At 58.5% G+C, this 26,626-nt stretch overlaps 4 protein-coding genes across 17 annotated transcripts; 2 read left to right on the top strand and 2 right to left on the bottom strand.

The window, feature by feature from the left end:
* Positions 1-163: 163 nt before the first annotated feature.
* ABHD14A (abhydrolase domain containing 14A) lies at positions 164-11,161 on the bottom strand. 13 transcript variants are annotated; one of them, XM_060111432.1, is made up of 8 exons: positions 10,554-11,161; positions 9,990-10,185; positions 9,236-9,468; positions 6,254-6,514; positions 2,370-2,581; positions 2,094-2,209; positions 726-961; positions 164-513 (listed from the first exon to the last, which is right to left on the bottom strand). In XM_060111432.1, the coding sequence occupies exons 5-8, from the start codon at positions 2,561-2,563 to the stop codon at positions 331-333; spliced, it is 729 nt and encodes a 242-aa protein (XP_059967415.1). In that variant the 5' UTR covers positions 2,564-2,581; positions 6,254-6,514; positions 9,236-9,468; positions 9,990-10,185; positions 10,554-11,161; the 3' UTR covers positions 164-330. The 13 variants fall into 13 exon arrangements, with proteins under 13 accessions (XP_059967415.1, XP_059967418.1, XP_059967413.1 ...); XM_060111435.1 differs by having other exon boundaries at positions 9,990-10,153; XM_060111430.1 differs by having other exon boundaries at positions 10,578-11,161.
* ABHD14B (abhydrolase domain containing 14B) lies at positions 5,813-10,211 on the top strand. Its single transcript, XM_060111427.1, has 4 exons — positions 5,813-6,109; positions 7,038-7,273; positions 8,511-8,752; positions 9,116-10,211. Exons 1-4 carry the CDS (start codon positions 5,829-5,831, stop codon positions 9,293-9,295), a joined length of 939 nt encoding a protein of 312 aa, XP_059967410.1. The 5' UTR covers positions 5,813-5,828; the 3' UTR covers positions 9,296-10,211.
* A 133-nt stretch (positions 11,162-11,294) lies between the features above and the next one.
* Positions 11,295-21,445, top strand: PCBP4 (poly(rC) binding protein 4). Of its 2 annotated transcripts, none has more exons than XM_060109851.1 (13): positions 11,295-11,439; positions 17,499-17,643; positions 17,838-17,861; positions 17,984-18,016; positions 18,245-18,361; positions 18,590-18,721; positions 18,878-19,006; positions 19,257-19,331; positions 19,491-19,535; positions 19,611-19,674; positions 19,800-19,852; positions 19,942-20,111; positions 21,256-21,445. In XM_060109851.1, coding segments are annotated over exons 2-13 (924 nt in total). In that variant the 5' UTR covers positions 11,295-11,439; positions 17,499-17,562; the 3' UTR covers positions 21,257-21,445. The 2 variants fall into 2 exon arrangements, with proteins under 2 accessions (XP_059965834.1, XP_059965833.1); XM_060109850.1 differs by having other exon boundaries at positions 11,296-11,439; positions 20,546-21,445.
* GPR62 (G protein-coupled receptor 62) lies at positions 21,446-25,870 on the bottom strand. Its single transcript, XM_060109852.1, has 3 exons — positions 25,813-25,870; positions 25,100-25,235; positions 21,446-23,293 (listed from the first exon to the last, which is right to left on the bottom strand). The coding sequence occupies exon 3, from the start codon at positions 23,266-23,268 to the stop codon at positions 22,177-22,179; it is 1,092 nt and encodes a 363-aa protein (XP_059965835.1). The 5' UTR covers positions 23,269-23,293; positions 25,100-25,235; positions 25,813-25,870; the 3' UTR covers positions 21,446-22,176.
* Between the last annotated feature and the right edge of the window lie 756 nt (positions 25,871-26,626).

Raw genomic sequence — 26,626 nt, 5'->3', positions numbered from 1 at the left:
TAGCCGCTCAGCAGCCATCTAGTAAGTAACACATGTCCTTAGCCTTCCCAGGCTGTTGGAGCAATCCCTCCAGCTCTCAGTCCCAAAGCAGTCCCAGACTTGCCTCCAGCTCTAACCCCAGCTGCAGCAACGCCAGGAAACAGGACCTGTCACTCCCTAGGAATAACAAAAATGCTTTTTTTTATTGTGCCTCTGAGATGAAATGAGAGGTCCTGACTGGGCCTAGCCCTCTGGCCTCTGCCCTCCAACCCCAGGGGCTGCCTCCCTGGTGGGGACTGGTCCAGATCCTCCAAGCTCAGGCCAGGCCTGGGGCCTGGACAGTGGGTGAGCTCAAGGCAGATGGTCAAGGAAGGCAAGGAGGACGAGGTGGAAGTCTTGTGGTTTGTGGAGGTAGCAGGCATGGCCTGCATCGCGCAGCTTCACCACAGAGTGGTTAGGCAGGTGGCGGAGCTGCCGCAGTGACTCCCAAGCCAGGATGTGGTCCAGCTCCCCATACAGGATGAGAGTCGGGGTCTGCAGGGCAAGGCAAGGGGCTGTGATCCTGGGGCCTGATGGGGACTGGCCCTCAAGCCACCTCCTTAGGAAATCTTCCCTATACACCCCATCTCTCCCATCCAGATCAAGGATGGGGCCATGTGTCCTCCAAGTAAGACCTGAGGCCTTTCCCCCCATGACTTGAGCCAGGGACAGGAAGCCAGGACTTTTGGAGACCCTCTTCCCAGTACCTTCACGGCCTGGAATTGTTCTTGGGTGTAGTTCTGGGTGGACGCAGGTGCAATGGGCACGAATCCATGCAGCTGGTGGTGGCCTTGCATCAGGAAGGGCAGGGCATAGCAGCCACTCAGCGAAGGGCTCACCAACACGACATTCTGCACCTCTAGGTCCTGCAGCACTCGCTCCAACAGCTGTGCCCGCCCTGCCTCTGTGCTTGCCTCCTTCGAAGGTGCCGAGTTCCCAAAACCTGGGAACAGCAGAAGGCACCAGCTGAGGGAGGCTGGGAAGGAGGTCCGGACTTCCTGCCCACCATAGTGGGGGAAAGAGATAGGAGGGCAGTGGCATATACCATCTGCTACCCCAAACTTCCTAGACGTTATTTTTGTACTGTGATAGGGCTGCTAGAAAACCATCTTTCATTCATCATGTTGGCAAAACTAAAAAGACTGATAATACAGTGTTAAGGAAGATGTGGAAAAATGGACACTTTTGTACATGACTGGAGGGTAAATCCACACAGCATTTTTGGAGGGTAAGATAATATTAGCCAAAAAACTTTAAATGGGTGTCCTTCGACCCATCAACTGGCCTTGATGGCTACCCTACAGAAATTATTGCCCACATGCTCAAAGAAGCATGTCCAAAGATGCTTCAGCTTCCTTACTTGAGCATTTCAACTGACACTGAAAACTCTGAAGCAGGCTACACAGCCACCAGTCGAGGAGTGGCCAGACAAAACCTGTTCATCCCTCTGATGGCACACACTACGGAGAGGGAGGGTCACAGTGCCTGGCATGACCCATGAGACATGGTAGAGGAGAAGAAAACTAGGCTGCAGATAGATTCACTAAGCTGGCAGGACACCAGTCATGTTTACAGCCCCCACCAAACAACCCTGTATCTCTAGGTATGGAAACGCCCAAAGAGGGCCTGGCACCCTCAAACTGCTTAGAGAAGTGAGAGGGAGAGAAACATGGCATGGGTCTCTGAGGGCATCACTCTTGGTTGATTTTTTAATGACAAGAATAATAGCAAAAATCGTTTGTATAGCTGAAAAAACAAAAAGCTACCTAGTTTGTCATAAAAAGGACAGTGAGATCTCCCCATGCAATCGCTTGTGAGGCAGGTCATGTTGCTAACTGCTCTGTGACATGCAACAATCCACACTGTAGTTTTCAAGGTAGAAAATAAAAAACACAGAGCTTTTCGTGTTGACACTTTGTGTTGTGACTTATCACTGCTTGTTCAGACACTGGGGTCCAGATGCTCCCCAGCCACATCTTAGGGCTGTCCTACCCCTCCAGTTCTCCCCTCTGCCATGCTGTCCCCATGTCCCTGCTGCACGTTACCTCCTTAGACCCAGGGGTGGGAGCTCTCACCTGGGAGGTCAAGGGCCACGGCCCGGTAGCCCCTCTGCGCCAGCAGCTGCAGTGTGCCCAGCTGCTCCCATGTCCGGGAGTTAAAGGCCTTTCCATGGAGCAGCACCACATCCACCCTGTGGGCACACAGGGGAGTGTGTGTTCTGGGGGTTCTTTCTTCCCAGGCTTCTCCCACTGCCCTCCCAGGCCCTGAGCACTTTGAGCTGAGCTGGGGGACCCACACAGGGACTCCCCTTGGGCCTAGTCCTTCCACTACACCCTGGGGTCAGCACCCACCTGCGGGCCCGGTGAAGTGGGAGCACCTCGCGGTAAAAAATGGGGGAGCTGCCAGGGGTGAGACCAGCCAGGATCGTGACATTGGGGTCTCCCCAGAGCCAGGAGGTCTGCTCAGGGGGTCCTGGCAGCCCCACGTACAGTAGCAGCATGAACAGCAGGCCCAGGCCCAGCAGGGCGACCTGGGACCGGGTCATGGAGGTCTGTACCACAGTCTGGAGGAGGAGAGGAGAGGGAGAAGAGGGTAGGGCTGAGCCCCCGCAAGGTCCCCTGGACCCCATTCTCAAATCCCACCCAGGAGCTCCCGGCAGAGGAAAAGCTCAGCCCTTGCCCTTTCCTCTGCTCCGGGCAAGGATCTGAGGGTTCACACCCAACTACTCCACATGCCAGGGCAAGGGCTCAGATACCCCAAAGCGTGAGGAGCATCTGAGATGTCCCCCTGGCATCAGTGGCCACCATCATCCTTGTGCCAGCTAAAACCACTTCCATTCATCAAGTGCTTATGATAGCCAGGCCCTGTGCTTGGCCCTTCACATGTAACGACTCATGAACCCACACAAAAACACTAGGGAGCAGGTATTATAGGTCTCTTATAAATGAGGAAACTGAAGCTCAGAGAGGTAAATTCTCTTACCCAAAGTGCAGAGTAGCAAGCAGGGGAACTGGGACTTGAGCCCAGGGCTGGGCTAACCACCAGGCCACACTCAATTTGCCAAGGAGGAAACCAAGGCTGTGAGGTGACGGATGAACTGGTGGACAGAGTGCTGAGAGTCATCAAAGGTGAAAGACATCAAAGAGTAAAGCGATGTCCCACTGAGGGCATGTTTTGAAATGGTCCTTTTTATCACACTGCGTATAATAATGCTAAAATCAGAATGTGTTTTACCATTGATGGGAATATTTAATGCTCTACCCCAGCTGACATTAAGTGGGAAGAGAGCTCATGGAGAATATCCTTGATGGAGGAAATGCCTAGGCATGAGGGGGCTAGGGAGAAGCATGGCACATCTAGAAGTGGAAAGGGAGGCATGGAGGCTGGAGAGACAAATGCCTCCCACCCCCCAGCTTCACACCAAATGACCTGCTTCGTGGACTCCTCTAGTCTGAGTCCTTTGCCAGCCCAGAAGACAGACCTCAGTACCCAGGACCCAGACAGAGCACTTAGCCCTGCCTTTGAGACTCTGCTCTTCCAATTCCTGGCTGTGTGCCTTGTTTGTCAGTAAAATGGGGAGGATAACCTGACGGCTGCCCTCCCAAGACTCCTGTGAGATTTCGGTAATACAGTGGACCTGACCAGGGGCTGTCTTATCATTTCTTGGGTCTAGGGTGAGCAGGCCTGCCTTGTTTCCAGATTCCAGTAAACAGGTCTTTATTGAGTGTCAGCTGGGCGCTGGCCGGAGTTCAAGGCTGGGGAATCACCTTGGACCCCTCCACCCCTCACCTCTCCTGGAACGAGAAGGCTTGTTTCCCAAGCCCCCACCCCCAGGCTCAAGGGTCAGGTGGTGACTGGGCAGTGGCAGCCCCTCTGGGGCTGATGGAGGACCAGGTGCTGAGTGGAGGAAAAGCACGCTCCTCTCTTCTTTCTGACCACGACCAGCCTCGGACGCAAGCCTCCAACGCGGCAGCCTAGGTTCCCACCAGGCAGAGCATCCGCGCTGAACCTCTCCTCTGGTGGGCCTGGTGCCCTGGGGCACCTCTCCAGGTAGGGAGGGACGGGACTTCAGCCGTTGCTATGGCAACCCAGGCAGCTGGAGCATAGACAACAGTACTGCTACAGATATGGAGGGAGGGGAGGGAGGCACTGTACCCGCGTTAGGTCCTTGGCATACGCGTCGACAATGACACACAGGTGTACAGACATGCACACAAACTCTTGTCCCCAAACACTTTTCCTTTGTACAAGCTATTCCCTGCACGTACACGCAGCCTCCTTGCACACGCACGGGCCTCTGCATAATCGATACCTTGAAACACCCTCAAAGTCACGCACACATTCAGCTATCAGGAAGGCAGAGGGACAGGTAGACACACAAACGCTTTCAAAACCATATGCAGACCCTCATATTTCAAGCACCCAGTCATACACACAACCCCAGAACTACACACGCACAGGCAGACGGACACCCAAACACAGACCCTCAGAAATACAGACACACAGGTAGATATACACCCTTAAAATCACACGCACACAGAAATTCACACAGTAGACATACACAGACACAAGCGGGCAGACAGGTTGACATAACACCCCCAACACAGGCACATAGAAACACCGATACAACACACACACACACATACACGTACACCCAGACCCCCAAGAACACACGCTGACAAACGGGCGGGCACGCACACTTGACACACGAACACAAACATACTCGCTGCCCCAGCGCGGGCCCCTCCCAGCAGGACTCTGTCCCTGGGCTCCCGGGGCAAGGGGCGGGGCAAGGATGGCCCGCCCCCGGGCACCCTACTGGCCTCACTCCCCGGGGACACTCACCGGGCCGACAGGGATGACCGGGTCTGCCACCGCGGGGCGGGCTCCGCTCAGGCGCAACCGGAGCCAAACAGCCCCTAGACGTTGCCGCTGCCTCAGCCTCCGCCTCTCTGCGGGCGGCTGCGAGCCTCCGCGCGCCTGCGCAGTCCGCGGTCTCGGGTCCACGCCTACCAGCCGAGCTGGAGGGGGCACTGGGGGCGGCGCCCCAAAGCACAGAGGCTCGGCGCCCCCGTCCCCCCGTTCTGATTTTCCGGATTGTTTTCGGCCTGAGAGCCGGGGCAGAGCCAGTCGACTTCTTCCCACCAGCACGTCTCCACCCCTGCTCAGTCTCCGGTCTGTACAGCAGGGTTAAGGATAAGGGTTGTCTTAAGGACCACATAGGGTTGTCACCACCACAGAGGCCTGTCTTAAGGACTGAAGGATCGGTCAATCCTTAGAACAGTGTCTGGCGCGGAAGCCTCGCTGCGTAACTGCCAGATATTAGTATTGTTATGCAGCAGCCCCAGGTCTCTGGCCATCCACTTCCCTGACCCCTGCAAATACACACGCGCTCGAGCACTCGGTCAGAGAACTGGGTGGCCTCTAGGCTCCTTCGCGTCTCTATATGTCACCTATCCAGGTTGGTGACATGTGACCAACATCTGATCTGTCCCTGGCCTGTGTGGGCAGACCTGGAAAAGGGAGGCTGCACGGAACACGCAGCATTCACTCCTTATTAGCACTCTGTGAGGTAGGCAACATCACAGCCATTCTACAGGCAAGGAAATAGGCTCGGAGGCGTTGGGAAAACGATCAAGGCTGGGCATTGGCAAAGCTTCGCATTCAAACCTGTCAGGCCTCAGCCACATGCCAGACTGACGACTCTGGGTTTGGGCAGCCCAGGCTGGGGATGAGGGGGTGGGGAGGAAGGGGGAGGGAACAGGAAGGATTAAGACCGTAAAGGAACCCTCCTTCTCAAGCCACACCATATGCATGTGGAGCAGGTCGCTGAAGGTCTCGGGGCCGGACACTGTCCGGTGCTTGGGGCACGTGGGGCCGAGGGGCGTGGGGAAACTGAGACAGCTGTGAGAAGGATGGGTCTAAGAGCACCCGTCGGCCCTGGGACGGCTTGTGGCCACAAGCGGGCGCCCCGGAGCACGGCCAGGGCCGCGCCCTCCGGCGGGCCACATCCCTGCTTCCCCGCCCCGGGCCACAGTCGCCGCCTGCACTCGCCCGCCTCCTATCTGCGAGAGCCCACGCAGTTCCCCAGGTACCTGCCCTGCGCCCCCCAACCCTCTCTTCCTCTCTCCAGTTAGAACCCACCCCCACCTACCCCAAGTTTCTCCTCTGCCCATCTCGGTTCCCCAGACCCCCTTCCTCGGGTCTGCCCCCACCCCCTCTGCATGCACCCTACCAGACCCTGCGATCCACAACGAAGGTCCTCGGAGGGGACAGAGTGAGCGGTGGCAGCGCCGGTGACCGCGCCCCTGGCCGCGGCGTCAGTGCGTTGGGCCCCAGCGGGCAGCGCGCTGAGCACCTCGCTTCCCTCGCCAGCCGGAACTTCAAATCCTTTCCCTGCTTAGCGCTCCGGTTTCCGGCTCCGGAAAACAGATTTTTTTACTCTAACCCCTATCCTCTTCGGCCTGCGATGCCAAGCTACAACCTATAACAGTGCCTGGAAGAGGAAAATGTTGAAAAGCAAAATAGTCAGTTACTTACTGTTGACTGCTGTTGATACATTTACTATGCTTACTATGTGCTAGGCACTGGCGAGTGTTTTACATGCCTGGCCTCGTTTAATCCTATCAGCCACCTAGGAGCTAGTACTATTGTATTATCCCCATTCATAGAAAAGGATAATAACAATGGGAACAATAATTGTAATGGGAGACCCATGTATTAAGTTCCTTCCAAAGGCAGACACCATCAATTATCAATTCCTTTTCTTTTTTTTTTAACTCATAAATTCTTGAGGTAGGCTTTAATGTCCCATATTTCAGATGAGGAAACCAAGGCAATTAGGTAGTGGTAGATGCAGAAATAACACCTATGTCTTCCTCAGCCCAAAGCATGTTCCTAGAGTTTTGGGAGCCTCCTTGATGCTCCAGGAGGGACCCCTGCCCTGTCTGTGGCAGCCTCCCTGCTCCACCTGGGCAAGGTGTTCTGTGGCTTCTCATCAGCCTGGCCTTGAACCACAGGTGCTTCACCAGCACAGCAGGAGGTATGGCGGGCGTGGAGCAGCACGAGGGCACCATCCAGGTGCAGGGCCAGAGCCTCTTTTTCCGAGAGGCTCATCCGGGCAGTAGGCAGGCCACCCGCTTCTCCGTGCTGCTGTTGCATGGCATACGCTTCTCCTCTGAGACCTGGCAGAACCTGGGCACGCTGCACAGGCTGGCCCAGGCTGGCTACTGGGCTGTGGCCATTGACCTGCCAGGTAACTCCAGGGAAGGCTTCTGGACAGGGGTTGTGGGAGCCTCACTGGGGACCCAGGGCTGGGGGCTGGGAGGACCTAGCCAGGCTGACTCCTGAGCTAGACAAGGCGGAGTGCACACTACAAGGGCCTTCGAGCTTCTCTAGTCCATCCAGATGTGGTCTGGACACTGCCCAGCTGCTTCTAACTGTGTTGCCCGGGGCAGTGTCTCAGTGTCTCTGCTTCTGTTTCCTCATCTGTAATGGGAGATAACCACACTCATTCTGGGGTTTGGCTCTAATGAGAATGGAATGAGATTATCCATGTGAGTATGTGGCCAGTACCTAACACATAATAATCGATGCTCAGTCAATTGGAAGTAAAATATTTTGAAAGAGCCGAAACCACAGGCTCTGTTGGAAGCCCTGAGGAGTGACACTGAGTCCCCTGGCACCTTTGGGGGTGGCTAAGCCCCCAGTCATGATCCCACGTACAAAGCCCTAATTTAGGTCCTAAGGGAGGGAGGAGCAGCACAAGACTGCCAGTCATAACCTCAACTGGCGGGCCCCAGCCCATGGTGCCAAGTGTGAAGGTGGCAGCATGGCCAACCTGCTCCCCTCACTGGCTATGGCTAGTATGGTTTCAGTGCCCATGGGCAGGCCTCCAGGCCGGGACAGGATTGGTTCTGACAGTGGATTGGGCTGAGCTTCAAGGCCAAGGCCTTGAACTAATCCTTCTGCAGAAGGTAGAGACTGACTAATTGGAGGGAAGGGATGTGTGCAGAGCCAGCCCCTCATCCACTGCCCTGGAGGCATCTACCCTGCCAGCCCTGGGACAGGTGCCTTGAAGCAGTTAACTCAATTTTCACAACAATCTCAAATGGCAAACACTTTTGTTACCTCCTTTTAACAGATGGGGAAACTGAACAGTAGAGAGAGGGCTGAGGGGACTTTCCCAAGCTTACATAATCTATAGTGGACAATTGGGACTTGGATCTGGCCAAGCTGGGCTTCAGAGCCTGATTCTTTGAGGACGCTGTACTGGGGGAGATGGGCACAAACATGGAAGGAAATGCCTTATGCTTGCTACAGATATGACAGACCTAGGTTGCTGCTGTAGGAATAACTACAGCATGCAACACTGCTTGTTGCAGGAACCTGGCACAGAGGTTGACCTAGGAGGACTTCCTGGAGGAAGGGACCCTCTCTCCCCTGTTTTCCTACTCACTACCTTTGTCTCTCCCACACCTGAATCCCTGCAGGTCTGGGGCGATCCAAGGAAGCAACAGCCCCTGCCCCTGTTGGGAAGCTGGTCCCCAGCAGCTTTCTGGCAGCTGTGGTGGATGCCTTGGATATGAGCCCCCCAGTCGTGATCAGCCCATCGTTGAGTGGCATGTACTCCCTGCCGTTCCTCGTGGCCCCAGGCTCCCAGATCCGGGGCTATGTGCCAGTGGCCCCCATCTGCACTGACAAAATCAATGCTGCCGACTATGCCAGAGTGAAGGTACCCCTATGTGGGAGGCTGAGATGTCCCTGCCAGGAGCAAGGAACAGTCCACCCCGGGGCCCTGGGTACTGGGTAACCAAAGGGGTAGCTTCCGGAAGGAGTTGAACCACCAAACTCCGCCCTTTTGGTGTACTTGGCAGAAGATTACTGTGGCAAGCCCTGTGCTAAACTGTGTGCTGGGGCATACACAAATTCATGCCTCTCCAAACCAGCCCTGCACTGGGCCAACCTGTCTCTCTCTGTCATTTGCGGTGACCCCAGGGAGAGACCGAAGTGATGGGGAGGGCTGGAGTTGATCTCTAGGAGGCTGGGGCTGGTGGAGCAGGTCCCTGTTGACTCTGCCTCCCTTTCCTTTCTCTAGACCTCGGTTCTTATCGTATATGGAGACCAGGACCCCATGGGTCAGACCAGCTTTGAGCACCTGAAGCAGCTGCCCAACCACCGGGTGTTGGTCATGGAGGGGGCGGGGCACCCCTGTTACCTTGACAAACCAGAGGAGTGGCATACAGCGCTGCTGGATTTCCTGCAGGAGCTAGCATGAGGCACAGCCCTGCTGATGGGGGTGGGCCACTTGCCTGCCTTGGGCTCTCTCTCACTCATTCTTTCTCCTTCTCTCCGTGGCTCCTGCTCATCCTGCACATCCAACAGGTGTGTCTTTCTATCTGAGTTCTTTTAGGGTCTGTCTTTTCCTCTTCTTTCTCTTGCAGTGACAGACTGAAGAGGTGAAATCAAGAGAAAAAAATTCAGGAGTCAAGGGACATAATCTGGTGGAGGGTAATCCATTAGATGAGCTTCTCCTATAGGCTTTCCTGCTCCGCTTGCATTCCTTCCTCTGCTCTGCCCAGCCTCCCCCCACCTCCCAGCTCCTCCTTTGGCTGCCCTGCAGGGCACAAACACCCCCTACCTTCACCTCTTAGGCTACAAACACATACATGCCTACATGCATGCATACACATTACAGTCATCTATGTTCCCAAATATGATCCTTCACTTGGGGGCAACCACACAGGTACATGCAACTCTGGGCTGATACGCACAGTCTCACAGCAGCTTTGCATTGCATGCACAGGCACACACGCATACTCTGTCCCCACACAAGCACTTGCACAGGCACATGCTGCCCTCTCCAACCATTCAGCACCCCATGGCTGGGAAGGTGGGGACACCATGAGGCTAGCCCTTGCAGGAGACCCTCTACCAAGCTTAGGGTGTGGCCAGCTTTGAACTTCACTCACCCACAGGTTGCAGCTGGCCCCCAGATCAGAAATGCCCACAAAAGGGAAGGGCCACCACTTCGACCCTCAGATCTCCCAGCTTTTCCACTTTCTTCTGGGTGCTCCTCAGCTCCCCAGGTTATTAGGCCTGGGTCTTCTCAGCCAAGCCAGTTTCCTGCTATGAGCTTTGGGAGGTGGGGAGACAGAGATTGGAGGTCTGTGAAATAAAGTGATGCAATTAGACCCCGCAGGCTTTCGCTGTCTCCAGAGCGCCGCCCCTCCCCCGCCCCTTGGGACCGCCACTGCAGGCCCCTCCCCCACCCTGGCGGGACCAGATGGTCCCCCTGCCCTTTGTCCACCGGGCCAGATGGAGGGGAAGGGAGATTGGATTCCCCTCCCCACCCCCACACACCCAGGTGCCAAGAGACTCAGCTGTAGGGGGAGGTGGAGGTCAGTGGGACCAGGCTGAGCCGATTACGGAGGAGAGGGGGAGGTAGATTTGCGCCCCAGGGGGCGCGGCAGCCGGGGGTGCGGTGCGGGAAAGCGAGAGCTTGGGAACCGCCCAGCTCCTCCCCCTACTCTTACCCCTTCCCTAGTCGAGTACTCAACTGCGCCGCGTCCCTCGCGACCCTAGCCCAAAAAGGAATTCTGGGGGTAGCTCTGGGGGAATCACGGGGCGGGTGCACAGGGTCACACCGCTCACAGGCGCCTCCTCCAGCTGGTCCGGTAACCTGTCCTGGACGGACGAGGGCTTGGCCTCGCGGAAGCTGGGGGTGGCTGAGGGGTGCGGGGCTTGGTGGGCGAGAGCCCCGCGCGGGGATGGATGGCGCAGAAGCGAGGAGCGCCGGGAACCCGACCCGGCGGAGGGTCGAAACTTGAGCTCCGAGGGACCCGAGCCGGAGCGGGGCAGCGCGGGCGCTGGCGGCGGGGCCGAGGCCGAGCTGGGGGTGCAGGGGGCTCGGCAGAGTCACCGGGCGGGCGGCCCGGGACGGAAGGACCGGCTGGCCGAGAGCGAAGGGACTGGGAGCGGGGCGCAGGCGCGGGTGGCGCGGGAAGGACCGTGGCTGGGACCGCGCTTCAGGCCGGACCAACCCCCTCGCCCCCCACTCCCGGGGGCTGGAGGAGCCGCCGGGGTAGGGTCGCCCCAGCCCTCCCGGAAGCGGCCGCCGCTCTGGGCGCACCGCGGCGCGCGGGGCGGGGCGGGCGGCTGCGGCACTGGGGCGGCTGGGGCGGGCCCGCCGCGCTGTAATCGGATCCGGGGAGGGGGCGGGGAGGGGCCGGGCCGGGCGGGCCGGGGGTGGGGGGGGCGCGGAGCCGGGCTCCGGGCCGGCCGGGCTCCGCGCCTGTCAAACCCCTCATTGTTCGCAGCTGATGTCACTCGCAGTTGTGAGCGGCCGCCTCTCCCGGGGACAATGTGGGACTGAGCGGCCCAGCCGCCGCGCCGCCGCCGCCGCAGGACAGCCCCAGCGAGGTAGGGCGCGGGCCGGGCGGGGCACCGCGGGCCGCGAAGTTTGGGGGTTCGGCCGGGGGCGGGGAGCCCGCGCCTGAGTCCACAGGCTGGGGTCGCGGGTTTGGGAGACTGGGAGACTGTGAGGAACACGTTCCCTGTCCCACACGGGCCCAGGCCTGCACAGGTGGGGGGCGCTGGTCTGCTAGAGGAGCCCCCAGTACCAGGGAGGGTTTTCCCGGACCTGAGACCCCAGATTTGAGGCCCTCATCCCACCTGCTGTTTCTGTCCTTTGGACCTGCTCTTCTCTCGACCTCCTGCCCTGGGTTCTGGTTCTGCTCCATCTCTGTCCCCATCTGCCATTCCCCTGCAGTTCCTGGCTCAGCACACACCCCTTCCCATTCTCTGCAGTCCTTGGGGGCGCCAGACACAGACCTCCAGGCCAGGGGTGTGTGGAGATGACAGTTGGGGGCTCGGAGTGGTCCCTCGTGCCCTGTGGCTCTTTAGCCCCTCAGCTCTGACCTAGCTTCTTAGCTGGAGTCCTGGGAGGTGCAGGGGCTCTGGCTAGTCACTTCAGACTGGCCCTGGAGCCTGCTTCGCCAGGAGAGGGAGGTGCCCGCCTCCTCAGTCCCCTATCCCAGGCCCGCCATCTTGGGACCTGTGGCACCCAGTGCCCCGCCCGACTCCAGCACCCTGGGGAGTGGTCTTCAAGGGGATGCACCCAGGGCCAGGTGCATTCCCTCCTTCCAGAATGTGGGCTCTTAGTTCCCCCCAAGCGCAGGATGATCACCTTCACGCTGGACCAATAGAGCATGTGTCCCCAGGGGCTCCTCTTCTCCTACAAAGAGTTTTTAGACCCCCGGTGACTCCCCAGGACCTTAAACCTCAACTGAAGCCTTCACGCTTTCCTGGGGTTACCCTCACTGCTTCAGAGCCAGCACCTGGGACCCTATCCTCTTCCCATCTGAAGGTCCCCTAGCCCCTCCGGGCCCTGGAACACCCTCAACCTCCAAGGCGCCCCCATCCCAGCCCCCACCCCCCAGCCTTCATCAGCATGCAGGCTCAGGCTGCCCAAACACAAGGGGATTGTTCTTCTTGCATGCTCAGGGTGGGGGGCTGGGAGCAGGCGGCCCACACACCCTGGCAGGCCCAGGCCACAGGGAGGCTGGCTTTGCCCCGCCCTGTGTCCCCAGACAGGCTCTGCCCACCCTCCCTACTCCCATCACTGCCCCCCTCCAGCCTCCATCCCCATTGCCTAGTGGCGCTGACCTCTGGAGGAAAGAGCTCTGAGCTGCACAGGTGGACCCTGGGGTTCTGCCAGCTCTGCCAGTTGCCTCTCATTCTCATGTAGCCTTACAGACAAGCCCCTTCCTCTCTGGGCCTCAGGTTCCCCTCTGATGAGGCCCTTCCAGCTATGACAGTCTGAGCCCGATTTTGTGAAACCTATGCCACACCACAGTTCTTCCTTCAGCCCCCCTTTGCCATGGGGAAACCCACTCGGGGCCTCCAGAAGTCTCAAAGTGCAAATCCCCCACCCCAGTGATAATGCCTGGGGAGCCCCTAGACCCAGAGACACAGCAGGAGTAGGGGCTGGGGGTGCTAAGGAATGGGAACTGGGAACCCTGTCCAGGCGGATCCTGACTCTCCCATGGGGCTGGTCCCCTGAGCCCTGGGTCTTCTCACCCCACTGTCACTGCTTCTCTGGGATTCTTAGCCCCATCGCTGGTCTCTAATGCCTCTGGGCCCTGTGAGCCCTTTCTTCTCCCTGCACACTGAGCCTGGTACTGGCTCCTGCCCTCCTGGAGGAGCTTCTGCCCTCCTGGAACTCTGTGTAGTGGAAAGGCAGGCTCAGAAATGCCCAAATGGGGCTTCTTTGAGTTGCAGGCATCTTGGAGGGGCAGAGAGGCCTGAGTGATAACATCTGACTTGGAAGGTTGGGGAGGGCTTCACAGAGGAGGCAGCATCTGAGAAGGATTTGGACAGAGTGGGGAGGATGGGCATTTCAAGCTAGGATCAGCCTGGGCAAAGGCCCAGAGGCCTGGTGGTGCTAGGCGTGTTTTGCAGTCTGGTGTGTGGGGGGGATGGGGTAGAGATGAGACAAGAGAAGTTGGCAGAGACCAGATCATGAAGGGCCTTGAGTGCCCATCTATGGAGATCAGGCTTTATTCATTGGGCATTGGGGAGCCAAGGACCGCTGTTGAGCAGCAGAGTGACCTAGTCTCTAGCATGGAGAATGGAAGCTAGAGACCTTTCTCAATTTGGGGGATGTGTACCAGTGCATAGGGCTGTACCATGAAGTTGTACCCTTTCTCCTGGACTCCAGTCTGGACCTGAGCCTGCCTTGGTTTCCCTTGGCTGTGAGGACTCTTGAGGGGTTGCCTAATGATGCTTTAAGGAGGCTGTAGCATTTCTGGTACCAGCCAGCTTGTCAGAGCTTCCCTTCTCTGCCTAGTACTGAGTCTACAGGACAGTTCTAGGTCAAGGAACCAGAGGCTGGAGCTCATGGACCCCAGGCTGCTCCCCTCTAGGCCCCTCCTCCCCCAACGTTCCCATAAGGTAGGTATGAATGGCCATCCTGGGGAGCTGTAAGGCTGAGAGGCTGGGCATATGGATCCAAGGATGCTGGGGCAATTCTTCTGGAGGCCTAGTTAATCAGAAAGGGTGAGCATGCCCAGAGAAAAGGATGGGCAGGGGAGTCAGGATCCCTCAGTGCTGATCCCCTCCGGTCCCAGGGTCCACTCCCCCACCCCCATCCCCGCCATGCCCTGCTTCGCCTGATGCCCTGAGCCATTCTCCAGCATCACTGGGTGTGGCCAGCATGGCTGCTTTTGGAGTAGGAATAGAAGGAGGCTGTTAGGTTGGGGACTGTTGGGGAATGTAAGGTGGGGGATGAACTTGGAGACTGGACCCTTCTCTCTCTTCCCAGCCCAGGTGGGTCTACAAGCCCTAGTTGGTCCAGACACTCTAGCTATTAGAGCCAAGGGAATCCCCCAAGGGGCGGGCCAGTCCACTTGAGTTGTTTGGCCCCAGGAGCCTTCCCCTCCCCCGGATTGTTCTTGCTCCAGAACAAAGCCAGGGTGGACACTTGATCCCTGCGTGTGGGGGGGAGCTGGCTAAGCCCCCGGCCCTTTGATTGGGCAGCTGTCATGAGAGAGAGACAGCTGGGGGGGAGGGGCAGGAAGGGGCAGCCGCCATTGCTTACACAGCTGTCATCCCCCCCCCGCCCCCTCCAGCCTGAGTGGCAGGAAGCCAGAGACAGAAGGAGTGGGCACTGGATCTGGGGAGGGGGTCTGGGGAGAAGAAGGGAACGCCCGAGGTCAGAGGCCTGGTCTGAGCTTGGTATGTTCTGCCAGGGAGCCCTGCTGACCAGAGGGGGCTGGGTACCCCCAGAGGTGAGCTGGAGGTCAGTGTGGCATGACACGTGGCTGCCATGTGGGTGGCCCAGCAGGGACCTAGGGCCCACCAAGCTGGAGCAGCAAGCAACTCTCTACAGCCCCTGTAAGGGTAGAAGGGGAGCCAATATGCCTAGTAGGGCTGCTTGTTCTTAGGGCTCCTAGGAGAATAATTAGAGAGACCTGTATCAAGACCCCTTGTTCTCCCCTAAAGAGAGGAAAGACCTTGAGGGTCTATCAAAACAGGAAGGACACAGAGAGACCAGCCACTCCCCTCCCCCACCCCCTTCCTGCAAACACACACACATAGCACAGGTAGGTAAACTGAGGTCTAGGTCAGGTGCAGGCCTGGCCAAGGTCACCCATTGAATTTGGGGCAGTGGGGCTCTGCTGTAAACCCAGGTATCTTTTTCAGGGCAGGAGCCCTAGTTCTGGCCACATCCCAACCCTTCTGCCCTATTTTCCCAGGAGTCTTTGCCCACAAAAATTGATGTGCAAATAGTATGGGGACAATGTCGGGTGTCCCATTGGTTACCAACCCAGAGAGGCCCCTGAGCCTCAGAAAGTTCCAGAGCTTAAGATGTGACTCTGGACAAGTACAGTCCTTTCCAAACACAACCCACATCTACTAACCAGGCAGGGGTCTGAGAGACTACAAAGCCTGCTCCCCACCTTTGAAGAGCTGCCCCTGTCCCCCCCCCCCCCCCCGGAAGAGGACAGACAGACCCAGACAGGACAGACAGACAGAGGAAGCAGACAGGCCCTCACACTAGCAGGCAGGGAGGGCCCTGCTAGTCCCACCAGGCCCCACCTCGCTGTGACCTTGGGCAGGTTACAGACCCTCTCTAGGCAGCAGGCTCCCCTTCTGTTTGGTGAATTCATCTGTTCAGATAACCAGTGTGTTCTGAGTAACTTCTCCGGCCTGGCTCTGCGAACACAAGGAGAGGGTGGCAGCCTTGGCTCCTGCTCTAAGGGGCTCCCGGGCTGGCCAGGGCAACAGAGACTAAGCACGTCATCACGAGTGCTTTGCTGGGGGAACTGCCGGCAGCTGGGGGAATGTTAGCAAGGGCAGCCAGCATGAGGCTGGCCAGGATGCTCACAGAGCACAGGCCCTGCATCCACTGTTGACCTCTGACCTCTGGAGAGCTGATGGACAGAACTTAAGCGGAGGGAGGAGCAGGTGCTGGGGAGGCAACAGTCACTGCGTGTTTGGGGTGTCAGGGTTGTCACCCCCATCGTACAGATGAAGAAATAAAGATCTCAGGCCATACAGTGGCTTCCAGAGACAGCCAGGCTGGGAGCCCCACCCCGCCTCCTCCATGCCCACGCTCAGGCTAGCAAGGGGGGTTCTGAAGAGGGCACTGAACAGAGGTCCATACCCTTGACCCTCGACTCAGGATAGGGCAGGGGGCTGAGGAGGAAGGTGCCCAGGGATCTCTGGGGTGCTCGAGCCCAGCACACTTATCCCCCCCACCCCTCCCAGGCAGTAGGAATTCATAGGGTTAGGGCTTGCTCTTGGCTCAGACTTGGCACCAGTTGGTCCCCTCCCTGTTTTCCTGCTTGGGTTCTGGTTCCCCAGTGAGCTCCCCATCAAGGCTGAGCCTTGGCGGGCGGGAGACAGCCGCTGGAGAGGGATTTCCAAGCAGGATTAAGGTTCAGGATTAAGTAGGGGCATGAAAAGGGGTCGGGTGGGGAGGGCTGGCGGCTGGGCTAATCCCAGCAGCTAATCTCCAGCTCCTCCTCCTTCCATCAGTTAACAGCCTTGACATTCCCCAGCCCCCCAATCCCTTTCTTACCCATCACCCAGTTCCAAGGGGGAAGCAGTCCCTCCATTTTACAGGTGAGAACACTGAGACTCAAGAGTCCAAGTGATTTGTTTCTGGTACAGTAGAAAGTGGTCCAGGCTGGGAACATGGCCAGCCCGGACACTTCTAACCTCCTCAGCACATAGGAGAGGGCTCAGTAAACCACCATGCACACGGCTGGTCCCCAGACCCCACTGCCACCCCCACCCCCAGTGCTGAATGAACCTCGCTCACAGCTGTCCGCAGGAGCCTCTGCTTTAGTGACTTCTAGTGGACAGGTGCAGCCCACCCTCCTGGAGCCTCACTACCTTCACTTCTGCCCACCTTTCAAGACCTTCCATGGCCCCCGTGGCTGCTCCGGCTCCCTCTCCAGCTGCTCCTCCAGGCTCTAGCCAGCAGGGGCTCTGGTCCCTGGACGCAAGTGCCTCCCATTTGAAGTAACGTTTCGATTTTAACCCAACCTTCAAGGGCCAATCCACAAGGGTCCCCTCTTCCAAGAGGTCAGGTAGGAGGCTCCCTCTCTGGACTCCCATAGTTAATTCTTCTGACATACGAGGGGAAGGGAAGGATACTTGTGGAAACCGGGTGCCTATCACATATGCACCTGTCTCATTTTAATTCTCATAACTCTGGGGACTGGACTGGGTATCCCCTTCTTACAGATGGGGAAGCTGAGGCTCAGAAGGGTTAAATATGTCAGCCAGGCTTACACAGCTAGTTGAGCTGCACACGGCAAACTGGTCAATGTGACACTTGAAACTTGTGGTCCACGCTGTCTCTCTGCTCTGGAAGTTTGTCTAGCTTGGCTCTGGGGTTCCCATGTAGGGGCAAGGGACCTGAAAGAAAGCTGAGCTCTTCTCTAACCCATCTCCCACTGCCCCCGCAGAGCCGGCCAGGCCACAGCGTGGACGCACTCCCAGGCGGCCTCGGCCCCAGCCCCGCCTGACAGGATGAGCGGCTCAGATGCGGGGCTGGAGGAGGAGCCAGAGCTCAGCATCACCCTCACGCTGCGGATGCTGATGCATGGGAAAGTAAGTGCGTGCTGGGGAGTGCTTCGCTGTGGCTCAGGAGGGGGCAAAGTGCAAGGCGAGGCAAGACCTGGTCCTCCAGGAGGGAGTTTGATCTTGGGTATCCGGTCTCCTGCAGAGCCCCTACCCGAAGTAGGGGAAAGCGCTGGGCCTGGGGTATTGGTACCCTGCTGACTCCACTCTTGTCTTGTTTGCAGGAAGTGGGCAGCATAATTGGGAAGGTAGGTACCTCGTTCTTTTCTGTATGTCCCCTTCAACCTGAGACCTCAGTCCAGGAAAGGAAGCAACGGCTGCTTGGCCTAAGAGCCATTCTCTATTTTGCCTCCTATTTTGTCTCCTGCAGAAAGGAGAGACTGTAAAGCGAATCCGGGAACAGGTGAGGACGGAGTTTGGGAGAGGAGCCCAGGGCACCTGGTTTGGAGGGGAGGGGAGATGCCTGCCTCACCTTGTCCCTGAATCCACCATCTGGGATGACCAGTGAGTGCCCCTAGAAGGTGGCCGTTTCCAGCCTTGGCTGGGGCCTGGTGAGTGGAGGGGCAGGCAAGTTCTTGGCCAGGAAGCAGAGAAGGAGCCCTGTTGCCTGGCGCTTGTCCTGCACCCACAGAGCAGCGCCCGGATCACCATCTCTGAGGGCTCCTGCCCTGAGCGCATCACCACCATCACCGGATCTACAGCAGCCGTCTTCCATGCAGTCTCCATGATTGCCTTCAAGCTGGACGAGGTCTGTGGCTGTCTGAGGGGCTGGGGGCCACGGGTGGTTCCCCGGGAGGAACAGGACTCTGACTCCACAGAGTGGCTACGGGTGGGACGGAAGGCCAAGCTGAGGGCAGGGTTCTCTCATTGGAGTGGGACGCGGGCAGGCTTCCCTCCTTCATCCCCCAGCAGGAAGGTGCTCCAGGGGAGGGGGAGCAGCACGGGCATGCACGGCCAACCCAGTCTTCCTGCCCAGGACCTCTGCGCTGCTCCTGCAAATGGGGGGAATGTCTCCAGACCTCCAGTGACCCTGCGCCTTGTCATCCCTGCAAGCCAGTGTGGCTCGCTGATTGGGAAGGCTGGCACCAAGATCAAGGAGATCCGAGAGGTGAGGGGAAGGGAATACCACCCCAAGAGAGTCTTACCCTTCAGTTTTGAGGGGAGACCTGGGCTTACAGCTTCCTGTCCCTGTGGGGAGCTCCGAGCCTGGGCATGCTCTGGGTTATGGGAGTAGCTGGAAGTGGCCCCCATTCTCTGCTTGCAGACTACAGGTGCCCAGGTGCAGGTGGCAGGGGACCTGCTCCCCAACTCCACAGAGCGTGCTGTCACCGTCTCGGGGGTGCCTGATGCCATCATCTTGTGTGTGCGCCAGATCTGTGCTGTCATCCTGGAGGTGCTGCCCTGGGGCAGGGAGAGAGGGCAGGGGAGGGGCCCTGGGCCTGCCTTGTCAGGCCCTCAAATACTAGGCATGACACCAGGTGGGGATAGAGCGGGGCTGCAGGGATGGATGTGAGAAGCTCCAGGATGTCGGGCTGCATTTACCTGGGGGTTATAGGGAGGGCCTTGAGAACATAGGGCCCTTGGGGAGGTCAGGGGGTGGCCTGAGAAGGTCCTGATAGAGCCTCCCCATTTGTGCCTTCCAGTCCCCACCAAAAGGAGCCACTATCCCATATCATCCGAGCCTCTCCTTAGGTACTGTCCTTCTCTCCACCAACCAGGTGAGGGGGAACAACAGGAGGGGTGGGATGTGTTATTGGAGAAGGGGAAGGGGATGGAAGAAGGAATGGGGGGTCCAGGGAGAGGTGGGGAGGGGTGACTCTGGCCACACTGCCCTGATCTATCACAGTAACCCCCTTTTACCCACTTTGTCCCCACAGGGCTTCTCCGTCCAGGGTCAGTATGGGGCTGTGACCTCAGCTGAGGTGAGTGACCGCAGCCCAAGGCACCCCTTCCCGAACTGAACCTCCTCTGACTCCTGACCCCTCTTCTTGGCACAGGTCACCAAGCTCCAGCAGCTCTCGGGCCACGCAGTCCCTTTCGCCTCACCCAGCATGGTGCCAGGTGAGCAGTCCCTGCAGAAGGAAGCAGGGGCAGATCCCAAGGGGCCAGGCGGCCCCTCTGGGAAGGACATGGGGAGGCAGCAAAGGTCCAGACTCACGCCCAATCCCTCTTCTCCCCCCAAGCAGGACTGGATCCTGGCACACAGACCAGCTCACAGGAGTTCTTGGTTCCCAACGACGTGAGCACGGGATGGGGTAGTTTGAGGGTGGGTAGGGGGGCCCGGGGGGTCTGGGCCTCACCTAGGGTTGAATTCCACCCTCTCTCCAGCTGATTGGCTGCGTGATTGGGCGCCAGGGCAGCAAGATCAGTGAGATCCGGCAGATGTCAGGGGCACATATCAAGATCGGGAACCAAGCAGAGGGCGCTGGTGAGCGGCACGTGACCATCACTGGTTCACCAGTGTCCATCGCCCTGGCCCAGTACCTCATCACTGCCTGGTGAGTGTGGGGTGGGGTATCACAGGTCATGGGACTTTTGTGCCTGAGAAAGGCACAGGCCGGGTGGGGAGAGCTGACCTCCCTTCTCCTGGGCCTGTCCTCTGCCTCCCCTAACCCTGCCACACTTGTTCAGTGTTGCCCCATCTTCCCCCTACATCTGTCCCCCATGTCCTGTTTCTCCAACCCTGTCTCTTTTCCCTAGGTCTTCGGTCTCCCCATTTCTCCCCTTACCCAATGCTATATTTGCTTGTCCTTTCTTCCCGTCTGCGCTCTTCCAACCTTTCCCATCTTCTCCTCAAACACACCCACCCCAGGTCATTGTTCTCAAGTCCTCTCTATTTTTCATCTAATCTCACCCCTTATATTTGCCCTCATTGCCTCCTTTCTCACCCCCGACCTTCCCCTTCATCTTTCCCCTCTATCCCTCTTTCCAGTCTAGAAACGGCCAAGTCTACCTCTGGGGGGACACCCGGCTCGGCCCCCACAGACCTGCCTGCCCCCTTCTCGCCACCCCTGACGGCCCTGCCCACCGCTCCCCCAGGCCTGCTGGGCACGCCCTATGCCATCTCCCTCTCCAACTTCATCGGCCTCAAGCCTGTACCCTTCTTGGCTCTACCACCTGCCTCCCCAGGGCCGCCGCCGGGCTTGGCGGCCTACACTGCCAAGATGGCAGCGGCCAATGGGAGCAAGAAAGCTGAGCGGCAGAAATTCTCTCCCTACTGAGGCCGGCCGAGGCACAGGCACGGGGGGGGGGGGGGCAGGCAGGACTGCCGGCAGGGGGCTGCCTCCACTATCTGCCCAAGGAGACTCCACCCCGGGGAGGGGGGGGTCCCAAACGCCGCTAATGCCCAGACACATGGATGCACCCCCCACCCTGCCCCGGTCTGTGGGAGTTCCTGCTCTCGGAGTGGGGGTGGTTTTTGGCCCAGGGTTCTGGGAGCTGCAGCAGCCCCAAGGTAGGGGTCTTGATCCCCTCTAGCTCTGTGCTTGGATGCAGGGAGCATCCTAAGTGCCCCCACTTTGCGGGGGTCACTCATGCACTCCCCATCCCTCAGGGCTTCCCTGCCTCCTGTCCCCCTGTGGGGATCAGGGAGGAGGCCTGGGGGTGGCTGGGGGCCATGCTTCTCTCCCCACCTCCCTGCAGATTCCTGCTGCTTCCACTGATACCCTTTTGACTGGAATGGACTGGCTGGGCTTGGCAGAGGGCAACCCGAAGAGGGGGCACTGCCAGGCAGCTGGGGGAGTGGCATGGGGGCAGGGGCTGAGTTCTCAGCAGCAGACACTCTGTACAGTTTTTTCAATTCCTGTTTTTGAATAAATATTCTGAGAGACCAGGAAGCTGTGAAACACTGTGGGTATTGGCAAAACCTCCAGAAAACGGGTGTAGCTGAGACCCCAGAGGACCCCATCTGTGACTCCATCAGCCCTAGCTGGGCCTCGGCCCCTTCCACATGCCAGTTCTGGGGCTTCAGGGCTCTTTGGGGGGTCATGTTGTCCAGCCTCCTGCCTCTGGCACCAAAGCGATCCAGTTGTTTTCTGGGCATTTTTAGAAGCTGACGGAGGAGTTGCAGTAGTTCTGTCCAGCCTCTCCTTGGTGCAGATGTGCGGGAGGTCTTTCTGAATGTCCCTTCACTGGTTCCTCCTGCTGTGGCTGTAACCCAGACCCTGCCCTACTTGGCCCATTCCCTTTGGCTGTGAGCCATTAGGGCCCTCTTCTCTGTGATCCTGCCCACCTCTGCTTCTTCCTTGGCCTGGGGATCATCCGTGAGTGTCCAGATCACCCAAGCTGGAGGAGCCCTTAGAGATGGTCCAGGGTACAGATGGGAAAACTGATGCCTAGGGAAGGGTAGGTCTGTGTACAAGGCCATGCAGAGTTGGGCCCAGAACTCAGGATTCCTAGCTCCCAGAAGCCTCTGGGCCTCACTAGGCTGCAGGCCCCCTTTCTCCCATTCCAGAGCCAGAAGTGCAGGCAGGTTACCTGCCATAAGCTGTGCTGGAGGCTGGATGGGCCCTTTGTGATACCACCCTGCTTTCTCCAGTCCCGGCTCACCTTGGGAGACATCTCTCACGTGGCCTCTGGCATGCTCAGGCTCTCCCTTCCTGCCAAATCCCCGGCTTGTTCTGGTGCCTCAGAAGGGCCTAGGACAGGGCCCTCTGGAGGTCTATGGAGGTGCTGCAGGAGGGCCCGCGGGTGCCAGGCCCGCGAAGAGCAGGCCCGCGGGGGCCGGGGTAGCGCTCGTCGGGCGAGACGGCCCAGCGTCCGGCGTACAGGGCGCTGCAGCAGGCCGTACAAGAAGGGGTGGGCCGCGAAGGCCGTGTAGGCTACCCAGGTGACGGCCGCCTCCGCCGCGGCGGCCTGGGCAGCGGGCGCTAAGCACGCACAGCCGTAAGGCAGCCAGCAGGCTGCGAACTGGCCCACGGCCAGCGCCGGGGCCAGGGCTGCTTTGCCCCAGGGCGGGCGAGGCCGAAGGGGCGGCAAAATGGAGAGGCGGCTGTCCAGAGAGTCGGAGCGCGGCCGGGACCCGCGCGCGGGCCGCGGGAGCCGCAAGGCAGCGCGGCGCGCCACGAGGAAGATGCCGCCGTACGCCCCGAGCAGCAGGAGGGCGGGCAGCGCGAAGGCCAGCAGCGCCCAGAGCGGCCGGAAGGGCTCGAGGCCCCCGGCCAGGACAGAGCAGCGAGCCGGGGCAGGGGGCGGTGCGGGCGGCGGCCCGAGCAAGGAGAGCCCGCCCAGCAACCCCGCCGCCGCCCACACGGCAGTGAGCACGAGGGTGGGCGGAGGCCGCGCGCCGGGCCGCAGCGGGTGCACTATGAGGCGGTAGCGCGCCAGGCCGAGCGCCGCCACGCCGAGCGTACAGGCGGGCAGCAGCGCCGCCGAGAGGAAGCGTGCCGCGCGGCAGGGCGCGGGGCCCAGGCGCACGCGGCCCAGCCCCGGCGGCGGAGCGGCCAGCAGGCCCAGCGGCATGATGGAGCCGGCAGCCAGCAGGTCCACTACGCACAGGTGCACGAGGTAGAGTGCGTCGCGTAGTCCCGGCGTGCGCAGCACCACAACCAGCAGTGCGCCGTTGCCCAGCAGTGCTGCCGCCTCCACGACAGCCGCCAGGATCAACCCCATCGAGGCTGCGACTTCTGGTGTGTTCAGCCCTGTGGCGTTGGCCATTCGAGCGCTCAGGCTTCACCCTGTGCTGGGATGCAGAGAGCGAAATGGAGCTTCCCCTGCCCGCCCCTCGCCACCCCCGGCCCCATTCCCATCACCTTGTCCGTTGCTCCTCTAGCCTCTCACCTCACAGGCTGCCCAGGCTCTGGCTCAGACACCCAGGCTGCCATTCTCTTGGGGGCTTGGCCGGCCCCATGGAAGTGTGCAAGGCTGGGACTGTGGCTCTCTCCTCCACCCCAGCAACTCAGCCCCTGCTGGAGATGGTACTGGCTGTCACTTTGATGCTGCCCTTCGGAGACACACAGAGCTGGCAAGGGAGGGGCAGGGCCTGGCACCGGCCCCCTGGGTCCTAGCAGCTGCCAGCTGGAGGCTGAAGGCTGTGCTGTGGAAGTGCTGTGGGTGCTTCGGGAGGGGGGCACAGAGCAGGCACAGGCTGGAGTGAGACTCAGCACATTAGAGTGTGGTCTTTGGAGTCAGCCACATCCTATTCTGCCTTTTCCAGGGGTGGGAAGTGCCGCCCCCCATATCTGCTGTCTTCCGCCATCCCCATCAGTGGGGTTAATCGGATCATTCAGCCTTTGTACTGAGGGGAAACTGAGGTACCAGTGAGACAAGAGCTGGAGCTGGGAGACCCCTAGGTATCCTGTGGTCCTCAGGAGGGCTAGTTCTCTAGGTAAAGTGAGGGGAAAAGCACAGGACTTGGCACATAGTAGGTTGCTCAGCTGGTATTAGCTCGGCACAGAATAGGTGCTTCAAGACACTGTGGAATTAATGAGAGGAACCCTTAGGGAGCAACTGCCGTTTGTTTTATTTTTGCTGTTAGCAAACAAGTCCCCTTCTGCTAAGCACACTCTGAGTTTTCTTTAGGAAGCCACCTCTCCCCAACTCAGGACATGTGGTTTGGGTGAGCAAGACCCTCACCTTTCATATCACATTCCTGACTAGGCATGAAACCCAGTCCTGGCCAGTCAGTGTGCTGCGCACCCCACCACCAAGGTATTGGCTCAGGGAAAGCCATGTGACTCCAATGGGGCATATGCCCCCCAGGTGGTGTCACCCAGTCCCATGGCAAAACCCCCTGTATACCCTGATGGCTTGCCTTTGTGTCTGAAGCTCCTTCCTCTCCCCTGAACCCCAGTCTTGGGTTTCCAGCTGTCTCTTCAACATCACCCCCAGTACAGGGTCTACTGGGCATCTCAAAAGTCCTATGCCCCAAAACAGGACTTGACTCATGACCCCCCACCCCAATCTGCTCCACAGAGTCTTCCCCTTAGTAAATGCCATCTCAGAAGCTTCCATTGACACCTCCCTTTCCTCCACGCACCACATCCAATCCATCAACGTGTCTGAATCCAGCCATTTCTCACCACCACTACCATGCTCCCAGCCACTATCACCCCTCACCTGGACCATTTCAGACCCGTCCTGGCCTCCGCTTCTGCACCTTGTGCTGGTCATTTGTCTGTTTTCCCTTAGATCCATTCCCATCTTCCACAGCACTGCTCTGCCTTCTAAGAAACTGATTTCCCAGGCTCCTTTGTCATTTGGTTTTTGGGTAAATTCAGCCAATGGAAGTTACCAGCAGAAGGCTGGAGGGTGGCAGGAGGGAAGAAGCCAGGGTATTTTCCCTTTCATGCTCAGCCTGGATCTACCTCTGGATCTGCCTCTGTGGAGGACATCCTCTCTCCATAGCCCTGGCTCCCTTCAGGCAGTCCCCTCTGGGGTTCTGGTGCCTGCTGGGTGACCCTGGCCTCTGGGCACTGGAATACCATCATCCTTCCAGCCTAAGAGTGGTAGCAACTTCCTGCTGTTGCTAATCCCAGGGTTGACTTACCAGCCCCTTTGGTAGTTCAATTCCTTCCCTGTATCAAATTCCTCTTGTCTGGAATAGAGTGATTTCTTTTTTGTTGATTGGATCTTGACTGACACCATAGATCCACTCTCTACACAGCTGGCTGAAGTGGATCCCTCTAAAGACAAATGAGATCAGGTCATGATCCTGCACTCATCCTTCCAAGAAACTTCCCATCATCAAAATAGAATCTCACCTCCTCTTTGCTGAGATGGACTTCTCTCCACCTCTCTGACCTCACCCGCCTCCTCCTTGCCTCCCATACTTCCAGCTGTACAGTCTCATGCTTGTCCTCCCACATGTCAAACTGGTTTCCACCTCAGGATCTTTGCATGTGCTATTTCCTCTGTCAGAACACCCTTGCCCCACATCTCTCCATGGCTTGCTTCCTCACCTAATTCAGGTCTCTGCCTTCAGTGACCATCTTTTCTAAAATTGTCCCACTTTCCCATCACTACTCCTTTAACTCTGCTTTATTTTCCTTCCTGGTACTTTTCCTACCGATACTGTATTTCATATCTATGCACATACTTGTTTAGATCCTGTTTTATTAGAATGCAAGCCCCTTGAGAGCAGGGACCTTGTCTATGTCTTGCTTGTGCCTGTGCCCCTAGAACCCCTCATAGGCACGCAGTCTGCATCAGCACAGATCTGGGTGGCAGACAACAGGGCATGAACCTCTGGATTTGACTCACCTGTTGCTGGAATTCGAAGGGCCCCGGTCCAATTCTCTATTATTTAGATGAGAAAACTGGTGCTCAGAGAGGGAAGGAATGTGTTCTGGATTACACAGCCAAGTTATACCTGGAAACCAGGTCGCCTGCTTCCTAAGCTCTGTCCACACAGGCACCACTTTCTGTACTTGACCACAACTTGAATGTGGGCATTTGCCTCCAGGAGGTGAAGCTGGATTCTTGAGGTCTTGGTTCAGAAAGAGAGAGCATTGGCTTTCTCACTGCCCAGTTAGGCCTGCAGGCCTGGGGCAGCCCCCAAGCCACCAGGGTCTGGGGAGGGCTCAGCAGGGCCAGGTGGGAAAGCAAATGAGAACAGAGGACTAGGGAAGGCAATAGGGAGGGATGGGGACTATGGTGGGTTGGAGAGTGCATGCTCCCTGCAAAATCATTCAACTAAATTAGCAATTAAAACACTTTTTTTAAAACACTCAAAACACTTTGGGGGCTTCCCTGGTGGCGCAGTGGTTGAGAGTCTGCCTGCCGATGCAGGGGACATGGGTTCGTGCCCCGGTCCGGGAAGATCCCACATGCCGTGGAGCGGCTGGGCCTGTGACCCATGGCCACTGAGCCTGTGCGTCGGAGCCCGTGCTCCGCAGGGGAAGAGGCCACAACAGTGAGAGGCCCGCGTACCGCAAAAAAACAAAAACAAAAACACAAACACTTTGGGAGGGACTTCCCTGGTGGTGCAGTGGTTAGGAATCTGCCTGCCAATGCAGGGGACACGGGTTCGAGCCCTGGTCTGGGAAGATCCCACGTGCCGTGAGGCAACTAAGCC

This window comes from Mesoplodon densirostris, chromosome 10 (genome assembly GCF_025265405.1).
Source record: "Mesoplodon densirostris isolate mMesDen1 chromosome 10, mMesDen1 primary haplotype, whole genome shotgun sequence".
NCBI lineage: Eukaryota > Metazoa > Chordata > Mammalia > Artiodactyla > Ziphiidae > Mesoplodon > Mesoplodon densirostris.
Note: the sequence above shows the minus strand (reverse complement) of the source record. Positions and strands in the feature narration are given on the sequence as shown.

Coding starts and splice junctions, on each gene's coding strand:
- ABHD14A (XM_060111428.1), bottom strand. CDS start 2,647: ATGGGGTCCAGGGGACCTTGCGGGGGCTCAGCCCTACCCTCTTCTCCC. Junction 962..2,093: donor CGTGGCCCTTGACCTCCCAG/GTGAGAGCTCCC, acceptor TGCTGTTCCCAG/GTTTTGGGAACTCGGCACCT. Junction 514..725: donor AACAATTCCAGGCCGTGAAG/GTACTGGGAAGA, acceptor CTTGCCCTGCAG/ACCCCGACTCTCATCCTGTA.
- PCBP4 (XM_060109850.1), top strand. CDS start 17,563: ATGAGCGGCTCAGATGCGGGGCTGGAGGAGGAGCCAGAGCTCAGCATC. Junction 18,017..18,244: donor TAAAGCGAATCCGGGAACAG/GTGAGGACGGAG, acceptor CTGCACCCACAG/AGCAGCGCCCGGATCACCAT. Junction 18,722..18,877: donor AGATCAAGGAGATCCGAGAG/GTGAGGGGAAGG, acceptor CTCTGCTTGCAG/ACTACAGGTGCCCAGGTGCA.
- GPR62 (XM_060109852.1), bottom strand. CDS start 23,268: ATGGCCAACGCCACAGGGCTGAACACACCAGAAGTCGCAGCCTCGATG.
- ABHD14B (XM_060111427.1), top strand. CDS start 5,829: ATGCATGTGGAGCAGGTCGCTGAAGGTCTCGGGGCCGGACACTGTCCG. Junction 6,110..7,037: donor GAGCCCACGCAGTTCCCCAG/GTACCTGCCCTG, acceptor CTTGAACCACAG/GTGCTTCACCAGCACAGCAG. Junction 7,274..8,510: donor TGTGGCCATTGACCTGCCAG/GTAACTCCAGGG, acceptor GAATCCCTGCAG/GTCTGGGGCGATCCAAGGAA.